Source organism: Cynara cardunculus (genome assembly GCF_001531365.2).
Source record: "Cynara cardunculus var. scolymus isolate 2C chromosome LG 2, CcrdV1, whole genome shotgun sequence".
NCBI lineage: Eukaryota > Viridiplantae > Streptophyta > Magnoliopsida > Asterales > Asteraceae > Cynara > Cynara cardunculus.
Window position 1 is genome coordinate 60,454,220 of NC_037529.1, and position 12,377 is coordinate 60,466,596.

The following is a 12,377-nucleotide window of genomic DNA, read 5'->3' on the forward strand; positions in this document are numbered from 1 at the left end:
GTCTCTCGATCTTCAACAGAGTCCGAGTATAAGGCCATTGCAGATACTGTTGCTGAGTTGATTTGGCTGAAGTCTCTTCTTCAAGAACTTGGATTAAATAGCAAGGCTCCTACTCTTTGGTGTGATAATCTTGGCGCAACATATCTCACAGCTAATCCTGTCTTTCATGCCCGTACCAAACATGTTGAAGTAGACTATAACTTTGTTCGTGAACAAGTTACTCAAGGGAAACTAATTGTCAAGTTCATCTCTATAGACAACCAAATTGCTTATATTTTTACAAATCCCTTGCCTTCTCAGAAGTTTGAGTTTCTACAGTCCAAGTTGCAGATTGCTAACCGCGCTGAACTTGCGGGGGAATGTTAGGCTAAGTCAACTAGTCTAGTTTATATTATTAATATTGTCTAGGGTCCAAAGTGTAATTAGTTTTACCTATATAAGATGTATCAGATTATTATTATTTTTCAATCAATACAATCAATATCAAGTTTTATAACTTGATTCTTATATACCAGCACGAGAAGTAGATGGAACCCGCCAAGAAGACCCATGATGAAGTCGAGAGACATCTTCATCGCAGAATGCATTAGTTGTCATGATATTATCGACAAGTTCTACCTGACCGCAGGGAGGATGGGTGTTGAGATCTTAGCGAGAACTAGGACAGTCTGAGTAGGTACACTTTGTGTGCCCATAATCCATGAAAAAGGATATTGGATCTTATACCCTTCTCTTCCAATTTTTCTAGCACTAGAAGTTACAAAGGCTGGGATGGGAGTTCCGGATGAGTGTGACTCAGAGTTAATAGAGTACATTTCTTGAGCAAGATGATACACAGATACAAAAGACTGTGAGGCTGAGTAGTAGGGGGTGAGCATTGGAATATTTGGGAAACAATCCCAAAATGAACGTCATCGGTGTCTATTTTAGCTAACCGCATCTCCTGAATTTTGACATCAGGAGATACCAGGAAGAGAACTCGAAGTTCCTCTTATAGCTTAGATAGCCAATTGCCTGGTGTAGTACTCGGTGAGATCTCCGTCATCCTGCTCGCATCTGAAGTAGGGCCTGAACATGGAATATGTACAAGACAAGCATTGCTTGGCCGAGAAGGAAGACTCTTAAGTGCTCCCACCTCTTCTTCATGGTAGGGTAGTTATGGGTGATGCTTAGGACTTGTGGTTCCATTGCATTCCATCAGGCCATTGGGATGCCACTATCATTGAGTTTCCATTTCCGAGTTTTAGGGTTTGGAGGACCTTGAGTCAAATAATCATCATTTTGCTACTTCTGAGGCCTGTTTGGACAAACATACAGAGTCCTATTTGATGAGTTTAGTTTAGCTTGAATCTTCGAGATAGCGGAACTATTTTGGTACTGTAAAATTGACTGACAATGATTGTTAAACTGGAACTTTGTCTCCCATGATGATTTGATTCTTTTTCGCTACTAGGTTTGTTGGAAATGGAGATGGCTAGTGGCTCTAGGGGCGGAAGACCGATTGAAGGAATGGTGGTAGGGGGTAAAGGCTCCAACAAATCCATGAGCTGCATGTTGACAAATGTGCCCCCACCAAATAAAGAAAAGGGCCCCCAACACCCTTTGCTTCCTCGGTTGACTATTGTTTTTTACCTAAATTTTGTTTGATTTTAGTTAATTATTATTTTATTTTTATATTATGCCCCCAACGATAATTTTTCCAGATCCACCCTAGACTGCTTCCTACTTTTTCCATTTATTCTCTTACTGGAAGCACAACCTGTTTAGTGGAAGATGTTAAGGGAGTGTTAATGATGCTAAGGATTGAGACTGATATACCAAAACTGTTGAAATGGAGGCAATTGGTACTGGGACTGGGGAGGCAGCTTCTAGCCTTTGCTGGCGATAGCGATGTTGACGACGCAAAGCAATGGTACCCTGGAATTAGATCTCGTTTACCCAGGCGGCAGCAGGAGAATGTTGGTGACAGGCCAACAGCGGCAGCCGGAGTTTTGACTGGCGGTGGTTGGGTTTCAAGGGGGCGGTGCTGCTGAGGTTTCCACGGCATGCATTGGTTTTGGCGATGGTTTCAGCTCTGATACCATATAAACCTATTCGTCAGGTAATGTTTATTTTATATTTCTTTAAGGGATGATCACATGAATATATACACAACTTTGGAACCTATTTAATATACTACTACAAACAAGAAGGAAAACCCTGACATACTATATCTAACAGCATGATTTATAAGTACTGAATATCCTTGTATTGATTAATGTGAGTAAAGTTTGTGTTATTCCCTGGAAGTCGCTAAGTCGGTATATGCCACCCTCATGAGCGCCCCCACCGTGGTCCCACTACCATCATGAGGGAGCACTGCGAGTCAGCAGGTGCTGCTGCCTGGGTTTGAACCTGGGACCTCTTTCCGGATGCCCACCATCCAGGCAACACGTGCCAACCAAATCAATATAGGAGGCCGTGGTATGGAGAGTACAAGTGGCTAATGCATGAGTAGTAGTAAGTAGGTGAAGCAAGGGTTGTAAGTCGGTTGTGCCATTATATAAAAAGGGAGTGTTAGTTATCAAGGGATAGGAGGCAATCTGTTTTGTGAATTTCATTTGGATGAGAGCCTTGGGAGAGGGTCCAGCTACTCCAAAGCTGGATGACCCAATAAGCATTCAATTTTCATTCAATAAACTCTTACTACATACCAGGAGTATATCAGTTTGCACCACACCATCTTATCCTTTCTGTGCACAAGGTGAAATTTTGTGTCTCCATCTTTTAACATGCAAGTGGGAATTAGCTCAAGTGGCATAACAAAAGCATATATTTAGTTGGCCTCTTTCTACGGCCTTGAGTTTTCTATGGGTCGTTTACTTGACACTCTTATTCTGGAAACTGGAGGTAATTTTTTGTTACAGCAGCATCTCTGGCTCTGGGAACATTTTCATTTTCTTTCCTTTGATTTTAGTATTGCTATCATGATTCTTTTTTCACACAATGACATCTCAGCAGCTGCATTTTTGGCATTTAGGTTTTTGACAGGCGAAAAAAGAGGCTTGTGGAGGAGATAATTGATGGAAAGATTGTTTTATCAATGAGAGCCATTTATCAATCTAAAGTAGGGCTTGGCATTATGGACAAAGGTAAATTAGTTTGTTAATAGTTTATATTTTTTGTAACGTCAGTTGGTGTAACTGGAAAACCTTTCTGTTTGTGTTTGGTGAATGCGCTCTCTCTCTCTCTCTCCCTCTCACACATAGAGAAGCAAGCCCTCACACATCCACATCTAGTCATTGTATTTTAATAACAGTCGTCTGTACAGATACAAACATTCGACACTGGCTTAAAAAGATCAAGTTCCCAGTCTCTTTAATGTACCTGACACTCTCCTGGTTTTGGTGATCCTATGTGGTGCAGGGGCAAAAGAGATATTGCAGAGCTTATCAGAAAAGCAGGGAAAGAAAATGAATTCAGTTGAATCTGCTAAAGACATACCAGCATTTCTTCAATTCTTTAAGGCAAGATAAATTTTAGTTTTATTAATAATATTATTCCATTAGCCTTTTTCTTTTATTTAGATGCATTGACGAGAAAGCTGATCTCTTCCAAGGTTATTTACGAGCGTTTTCATATGTTTGAGGTACATCTTAACCAAGTCACTGACTAGGACATACCTTAGCTCCTGGAGTTACGCTTTCCTTTCCTTCAGTCATAGCATACCTGCCTCTCATCTAGGAGTTCTCTTAAGAATTTATTATCCTAGTATATAAAATGTAAAATTGTTCTTCTTTTATGTTTTATTATGGGTGCATTCAACTCATGCTTCAATCCGAAACTGCTTTCTATGGTAGATGGTTGTCCATTATATCACAACTATATGTGTACTGTTCAAGAGCAAATTTTACCCTCTCAGTAATAATGTAAAAGTGATAATAGGAATTCTTAGTGTAAAGAGCCCTGAGTTTTTTTTTTTTGTTTCTTTTCTTTTGAATGGCATGAGTGTATATTTACTTCCGTTTGTACTTGTACATGTAAAAACGGATAAAAAGATTATTTTGTGTTTCCAATAGAAAGTAAATATTATTACAAAAACTGGTGTAGCCACCACATTCATTGACATTAAATTTCTACCTTGAAGTGTAGTGGCTTATTTAAGCATCTAAGGTCTGATTTTGTGGCAACTTCGCATTCATTATCTTCAATTTTGCCAGCTTAATCTTTTGGTTATTGAGCTATACCTTTCACCCACCATGGATTTTTTTTTTGACTCTCCCACTCGGTACAATGTAGTTTGATTATGTTTCCCTTTTACTTTAAGGGAAAGAAATGTTTCTGTCTGCAATGCTATGAGTCTGTTCTGATGATATTGCTGTTATATGTTGTTTGGCAAAGCATTTACAAGGTAGATGTGCCTAGACCATTATTCAGCCATCTAAATATTTTTGTTTTGCCTAAGTTTATTTTCATGAAGTCATTCATGGTTGTTACTTCAAGTATATATGCTTAAGAAGTTGCGAACTTCTATTTTAGGTGATTAGAAACTTCATCTTCATTTAGAACTCTATTTTTTATTGCAAACATTCTTGTTGATTTACGCCTCATATGCATAAAGCCTCTAGTATGAACAGTGGGGGGTGCAGCTGCTCCCCCTCAAATCTGTAAAAAAGTTCCATATGGTAGAAGAACTAGAGGAAAATGAGATATATAGGCGGCGGAGAAAAGAAGGAATACAGAGATGCACATGGTGGGGAAGTGGGAAGTGGGAACCTGGTAAAAATGGTAAAGGGATATGTATGAATCATATCTTCACTTATAGCCCTTGTGTATTTATGAACTTTTCAAAAATCACTCAATTTTTCTTAAAAATGAATATTACAATTTAAACCAATTTATATAGTCAAATGTTATTGGATCTACAATTTAGAAATTGAGATAATTATTCTAATTTAATGTACAAATACTTATGAGATTAAAAAATATATATCAACTTAAACTTATTTAACTATGCTTTTAAGTAGCCTTTATTATCTTGATCAACACCATTAATCTCAATCTCCATTTCATTAATGGTCAAGTTAAATGCCAATATTTATAAAGTTTGTACCAGTTTCTGGGTTTTGTACCCAATTTATGTGACAAGATCGTGTCAAAATAACGAAAAACCATACGTATATTACATTAAACTATGCAAAAACGACTTGATAGTTGTTCTAATAATTGCAATAAATAGTTTTCAAAAGATGAGAACTAATGTTGAGTATGGTATGCTTTTATTTCTAATAAAGTTTGTACCTCTTTTATTTTTTGTAATGTGTTAATTAAATCAGCTTCTGTAGGGTTACCCATTTGTTACTGCTCCAGTACTGCCAATTTGTTAGTTGTTTTAACTGATTTTATTTTAGGACTATCCATTTGTTAAGTGTTGATTTTAGTTCGATCTGTACATTAAACAACCATGGGTAAGTATTTAATAAAAAGATGAACACCGGTTGTTTGTCATCTATTTTATTTATTTATAACTGATGCTCCCCCTCAAACCAAATCCTGGCTCCGCCCCTGAGTATGAATACATAAGCATTGCATAAATGAGGTGAAAACTATTTGTAGGCTGTGGAAGATAGTTATTTCCTTCTTCTGTTTTTCTTCCTTTACTTCTGTACTTCTGTCGTAAATCCAATAAACTAATCCATTTGCTCATTTATATATTATTCGGAAGCTGCTTATCTTATTCCTTGGTATTTACACGCCATCTTATAAATGTTGCACTTTGTGCCTTATCATTGACCATTTGCATCCATTACTTATTCTTTCAATCCTCTCTAAATGTGAGAAAGAGCCTAATCCCCTTCTAATCCAATTTATTTATATTTAGCCCATCGCATTGTAAAACAGCTAGTGCTTATAGTCCCGTTAGTCTGGTATACTTGTAACTTGGTGTCACATTATTGTTATCTTCCCTTCACATTGAAATCAGGTTTATAATTTATTATGTCTTGATTCTGATTCAACCGACTTCTTGTATTCTAGGACCAAATCAATTTGGCTGAAGTCAAGTACCCCATGGATCATTTCAAGGCAAGTAACCCACCAGTTTATTCATAGAATATTGATGAATATGTTATAGTCCCTAATTCTTTTGCTTAGTTCTTACTACCAACTTCAAATATAATTGTGAAATCAGATTTACATCCTATAAATATATTTTAGTGAAACAATTCAATGGCAGCCATCTCGGTTGTTAAGGACTTGGTTTTCACCAATGTGCTGGACTTATGGTCATCAATCTGACAAATTCAGTCTGGATTTTCTTTATGCAGACATTTAATGAATTTTTTATTAGAGAGCTGAAACCTGGAGCACGACCAATTGCCTGTGTGGGACGTGATGATGTTGCTGTCTGTGCTGCTGATTCCCGTTTAATGGCATTTTCAACAGCTGAAGAAAGTTGCAGATTCTGGATCAAGGTATCTTTAGCTACTTGTCTGCACAATATGTAACATGGAAAAGTACATATTTCTTGAGTTGTTTTGTTGAAATTCATTCTTGAACAACATCAAAGAACATTATGATGGTCAATGTCTGCATGATGGTTAAAGTAATATTGTTATCGTAAAAGAAAGTAGGATATATTTTGCCATGGCTGAGTGTCCTTTTTCCTTTCCTTATAACTTGTAGGGTAGAAAGTTTTCTATCCAAGGTCTTCTGGGTAATATTCCATGCTCAAATGCTTTCATTGATGGAACCCTGGTGATATTTCGCTTGGCACCACAGGTATATATGGTTACTGATTTTGTCTAGTATTCATTACAAAAATAGTTCAATTTTCTGTATCTCTTTGCCTTTCTGACTAGGTACCTAAGACTTCTTTTTAACTAGAAACTAAAGCTGTACAAAATATGGCAGGATTACCATCGTTTTCATTTTCCAGTTTCTGGAACTATTGAGCAGATTGTTGACATACCTGGATGCTTATATACGGTATGTACAGGGTCAGATGGTACTACATGGATAATTTTTGCTTGTCCTTACTGATGCACTCACTTTTTTTTTGTACGTATTCATGAAAGTTGCTGTGTTAATTCATTCCTAGGTTAATCCCATTGCTGTGAATAGCAAGTATTGCAATGTGTTCACAGAAAACAAGCGGGCTGTATCTATTATATCAACTGCAGATTTTGGCAAGGTTCGTCATATTCACTCATTATTGACAAGTGTATATTTAAGCTTTAAGTTCTAACAACAGAATAAGTAAGCAAGTATCCTCCATGTTTATACAAAATCGACGGTGCTGATAGTTTTGTTACTTAACTGGCCATTTTACTTGCTTTCTGTCGAGTAGTTTCACCTCACATTGGTGGATGTAATATTTAAGATCCATACATATGACCTTTTTTCTTGAACTCCCCATGTTTGGCGAAAGTTACAAACCTTTTACATGGCCAGGGAAGTGTTTAAGTACTTGTCAAATGTTAAAATATCCTTCAGTAATGACAAACTAAGGCAGCCTTGTAGAGCCAACTTGATATTATGAAAATTGTGTACTGATGACAATGGTGAAAAACGTAATTGTAGATCAAAAGGTTTCTTAAAATGGAAGTGTTGCAATTTTCATGAAATAATGCAATCATGGAGATTGTTGGAATATATATGGGACTGGAGGAGTACCGTACAGAAATTTCACCTATGTTAACCAATTTGATCATGCTCAACTTGAGTTCAGGTAGCATTTGTGGCAATTGGAGCAACAATGGTTGGCAGCATCACATTAACTATAAAGAAGGGAGACTATGTGCAGAAAGGAGACGAGGTTCAAACATATCACTAATCGATTAATGCTATAGCTTACATTTCACATTTCTTTTCAACATTTGATTTATTCTTTGCTTTCTACCATTTATTACAGTTTGGTTATTTCTCTTTTGGTGGCAGTACAGTCGTTTGTGTCTTTGAAAAGGTTAGTATCTAAGTGTTTATTAACTTTTTCTGCATAGGGGCTGGGGAGATAAGAAAACTAAAAGACAGTCCATATATTTGTTTCTGCAAATTGATTCTATGTTCTCAAGCTATGTGGATTTGTGACTTGTACATAGGTCTGTCAATGAGTCAAATTGGGGTCAGATCTACTGAAGATTTGAATTGACCCATTATTTAATTAAGTGAATCATGATCAGATCCATTAGCTAATGGATTGTTACTCGATTAGTAATCCAACTCATCTACGTGGATGGATCATGACCTAGATTGACCCATTTATTTAACATTTACTTTCATAAGATGAGAAAATACGAAATTTAATACACAACTGTACATATACAACCACTTGTACAATCCAAACTTTAAAGCATAGTATGCAAACTTCTATCTAACGTAACACAAGTTGTACAAATACAAATACATCTTCACTTGTGTGGTACAAGTCCATAATGCATATATTATTTGAACTTCTATTAAATAGCATGACCTTTACAAAACAACTTGTGCCATACAATCTGCTTTGGTACAAGTTATAGCATAGTATACAAACTTTTTATCATATAACATAGTTTATAACACACTTGTACCATACAAATACTACTTCATCCCTACCTAGGAGAGTAGTTATTGATGTTAGATTAATGTGATCACAGGAGAGTAGTTTTGAGAGAAGAGAGCAGTACACCAAATTCATTTGTTCTAACTTGTTTTATTTCATGGTGACCAGCTTCATCAGTCCATAAGAAAAGTTTGACAGGCTTGTCCTTTTTTTCTTGTTAATTTTTAACATTTTAAATGGATTCAATAACATTGATCATGGATTGATCCAATCATCGATCCGACTACATGGCTGATCTACTGAATCAATGATCACCTTTTTAATTTGTTGGTTCATATAAATGGCTCTGGTCAAATCAGATCTACATCATAACCTGACCCATTGATAGCCCTATCTGGATAGGCTGAATATTTTCCCGAGTCTAGAGGTCATTTCAGTACCCTTTTATGCACTGTCATCATTACATATTGTCAATTATTTTGCAGGACTCAATAGCACTAGACGAGGACCTTCTGGCTAATAGCACAAGATCACTCGAGACCCTAGTTTCTCTTGGAATGCAATTAGGGGTCTCCTCAAAGAAACGTGCTGACCTTTCTTTGCCAGATATCAACAATTGTGTCTTAGGGGATTGAAAATGTGAAATCTTAGTGCAAATGACCATGTAGGTATCTTTAACAATCTTGAACTTGATATATCACTACATATTTGATTAATAGGTAGCATGTTACCTATCCCCGCGTTCTAGTTCAATTCCATAATTGGATCCTATCCCATGCGGTATTGATCCATTTTCCTCAAGAGCAGAGTCCTTATGATATGGGGTTGTAGCTCCTGTGAGAGACATGGACTATATTTCATTAGATGGGATCCACCTCTCTTTAGTTGTGTGCATAATAAAAATCTACAACTCTTGATATCCCAAATGGACTGTTACTCTTCAACGTTCGTTTGTAGTTAATGTAATTTACAAAGTTCGGTCAAGCATCCCAGTTAGTGCCATCTTATTGTTTGTTTTATTAACCTTCTTATGTAAAATGCTTAAAAGAAAAGATGTCTCACATAATTGTGTATGTCTAGATTCAGAATAATCTTTCTATTATCAGCCCTGCCTTGCATCCAACCTAGTTCAAAATCTAGGCTCATAAAAACATACAAAGAACAGAATAAAACAGTCCCAAATCTAGTCTAGGTTAAATAATAAAATCTAAGATAAAGCTATCAAATTATTTATACACACACCTCTAGAGCTTCTCCGGTTTAAATTTAGGTTTGAGAGGCTTGGAATCCGCTGTTACCCCAGTAGCTAAATTGCTAAAAAAATTTGTGCCCCATTTTTCACTTAGGAAATGTGTAACCTCTAACGTGATATGGATGTTGGTTTGTTTGTATCTTAGCTAAACCTACTTGTCCTCGCAATGCATCTCTCTGATGTTGCTGCCACATCATCTGTTCTTCCACTAATAGTCTCTGCTTCTTCTCCATCTCCGCCATCTGCACATATGGCGGCGGTGCCAGTGGAAGTGAGGCTGAGAAGGGGTCACCTCTGCCATTGGCTGAAGTTGGTGCTGGTGCCGGCCTTCCAGCGGACCCGAATGCAACACTACTGGCACTTCCTGTGGCCATCATGCCTGTATTAGCCATGGCGGTTTGCATTGCCGCTTGTTGGTACATCCCATCTAGAAGCAGTGTATTGAAACCACCAGGAAGGGATGGCTGCTGGTTTGACAAATGACTCGGGGTTTCAACTAGAGCCGTTTCCCAATCCTCTGATCCTTTATAGGCTTTCCATACTTGGATTCCAGTTTCCACCGGAGCTGTAGTTGCTGGACTACCATCAAATAACGCCAATGCCAGTTTATCGGCGTGATCTTCCACATTTGGAGCATCGTCTCCCAAGTTCAACAGAGCACCCACATCCTGAGTCTTTTCCAGTTCTTCCTTGTCCTCTTTCTGCTTTTCTTCAGATCCTTCTGGTCCTGGTAATGCTTTAATTGCATTCATGTCTGGTTCCGGCTCGGGCTCGGGCTCTGGCTTTGGCTTGTCCGGTTCTTCTTCTTCCTCTGCTTCTGGTCCTTCAATCCTAAACTGCCCCATTACTGATTTCTCTCTGATAAACTCATCCATGATCTTTAATTTCTTTTGTGAAATCTTTTCCACATCTGGATACTCGGAAGTCCTTGCAAGGCCGACGGATTTGCACCAATCATAAAAGTAGTCAAGCTCTTCATACTGCTTTCCTACCCGGCGCAAAATCTCGTAAACCTTGATGGACTCGGGAATTTCGAGCTCTGTAAACTGATCTATCAAGATCCTTAGGATCTCTGTTATGTCATAATAAAGATGGAAGCTTTGTTTTACAAGTGGGTACAAAGCCACCATCACAATCCTGGCACTCTTTGCTGGACCTGATTCAACATTTGCAGAGAAAACAGAGGTACCTTTAAATTTTCTGGGATGGCCATCAAGACTTGGATGTGAAACACATCAGTTTTCGTGAGACCGTAAGACACACTGTGTCTCCTTGGATGAGTTTTATTTTTTTATTTTATTTCGTCAAAGCTTCACAGCAAGACACACCGAACCTTCACAGGACCAAACCTTCACATGAAAAAAAGGAACCTTCACATGAAAAAAAAACGAATATTTACAGCAAAAACACTCTTAAACATTCACGGGAAGCACACACAAAACCTTCACGGTGTGTATCATGGTCTCACGAAAAGTGGCTGGTCTCACAAGAACCCAACCCTGGGCATGAATATGGAGAAGTTAGGATGTTGAATTAAGAACCTGATGGACGGCAAGCAAGAAAGCGCTCGAGGAGTCGCATTAAATGCTGAAGCCGAGAAAACAGGTGCTGGTTGTAATCTTTATGGATTGGAGATTCTACAACCGCAGCTCCCTCTTCCGGTTGCTCTTCCTCATCTTCCTCATGAGAATAGGAACTATGCTTTCCTCGCCTCCTCTGCATCCGATACTCGAGTTGCTCATCAAGATAGAAAGCATACATCCGAACAAAAGCCGAAAAATCCCATGTGTTAGACCTGGACATATCTCGAAAATCCGACATGTTCAATAGCCGGGTCCCACGTCTCGTGGCAAAGAAAATCTCCTGCTCGTATGCAGGATCGCCGTCTTCAAGAAGCCGCTGAATCAAGATGAGTGCCTTTAAGGCCACAACCCAATTCCGGGTCTTGTTGAGCCGTCTTGAGATGGTGGTGACACATGTAGCCACGTAGGCTTGCGAGCAGCTCGTTAGGTTCAAGATTTCTTGGATATGGCGGTCTTCGGCAGGGTAGTCGTCATGGCGGGTAGCCTTCACGATCGCGACATCAAGATCCGGTAACGATGTGCTGCTGCTAACCCTGGCTAGGCCTATGGTGGTTTGATCCTTGACTCTTCCAATTGCTTTTCTGAATCTACTTGAACCCATTGATTTTATATAAAATTGGGTTTCAAATTGTTTTCTTTTTTGCAGATCCTTACAAATGGAAAGAACCACACCCAATTTCTTTTTTGTTTTATTTGTTTAATATTTCTTTGATTTTTCAGGGTGTGTTCTTGGAATATGTGAGAGAGAATTTGGGTGTTTTTTTGCTACTATTTTGTTTGGCCATCTGTGATTAGATGGCATATATCTCCCTAATTTATAGCATGGTAATGTGGAAGATTTGATGGAAGTTATGAACCACCATGATCTATGTTGTTGCACCTTCTCAACCCTTGTGGTCTGCAAACTATTTTATTAGAGTGAAAGTTTTGTTATGATATCGTGTATCCAAGATTTGCCATTCAGTTTTAGATCAAATTTATAGGGATTTTCTCATGTACTAAAATCTGAAACGGGCGTCTT

General features: G+C 38.1%; 2 protein-coding genes across 2 annotated transcripts in view; one reads left to right on the forward strand and one right to left on the reverse strand.

The window, feature by feature from the left end:
* LOC112506482 (phosphatidylserine decarboxylase proenzyme 2-like) overlaps positions 1 to 9,494 on the forward strand; it is a 43,059-nt gene extending 33,565 nt beyond the window's left edge. The window contains exons 12-21 of the mRNA XM_025110565.1: positions 3,020 to 3,131; positions 3,406 to 3,506; positions 6,016 to 6,063; positions 6,306 to 6,452; positions 6,664 to 6,759; positions 6,892 to 6,966; positions 7,079 to 7,171; positions 7,709 to 7,795; positions 7,892 to 7,942; positions 9,007 to 9,494. Coding sequence (XP_024966333.1) covers positions 3,020 to 3,131; positions 3,406 to 3,506; positions 6,016 to 6,063; positions 6,306 to 6,452; positions 6,664 to 6,759; positions 6,892 to 6,966; positions 7,079 to 7,171; positions 7,709 to 7,795; positions 7,892 to 7,942; positions 9,007 to 9,156 — 960 coding nt within the window. The 3' untranslated portion in view covers positions 9,157 to 9,494. The remainder of the gene's footprint in view (positions 1 to 3,019; positions 3,132 to 3,405; positions 3,507 to 6,015; positions 6,064 to 6,305; positions 6,453 to 6,663; positions 6,760 to 6,891; positions 6,967 to 7,078; positions 7,172 to 7,708; positions 7,796 to 7,891; positions 7,943 to 9,006) is intronic.
* Positions 9,495 to 9,859: 365 nt separating this feature from the next.
* LOC112506235 (putative clathrin assembly protein At1g03050) lies at positions 9,860 to 11,957 on the reverse strand. The gene is made up of 2 exons (XM_025110253.1): positions 11,315 to 11,957; positions 9,860 to 10,929 (listed from the first exon to the last, which is right to left on the reverse strand). Exons 1-2 carry the CDS (start codon positions 11,955 to 11,957, stop codon positions 9,860 to 9,862), a joined length of 1,713 nt encoding a protein of 570 aa, XP_024966021.1.
* Between the last annotated feature and the right edge of the window lie 420 nt (positions 11,958 to 12,377).

What these genes read in the sequence shown, in the direction of transcription:
- LOC112506235 (XM_025110253.1), bottom strand. Translation starts at nt 11,957, where the DNA reads ATGGGTTCAAGTAGATTCAGAAAAGCAATTGGAAGAGTCAAGGATCAA. An exon ending in TCTTGCTTGCCGTCCATCAG is followed by an intron (nt 10,930 to 11,314) that starts GTTCTTAATTCA and finishes ATGTTGAATCAG; the next exon opens with GTCCAGCAAAGAGTGCCAGG.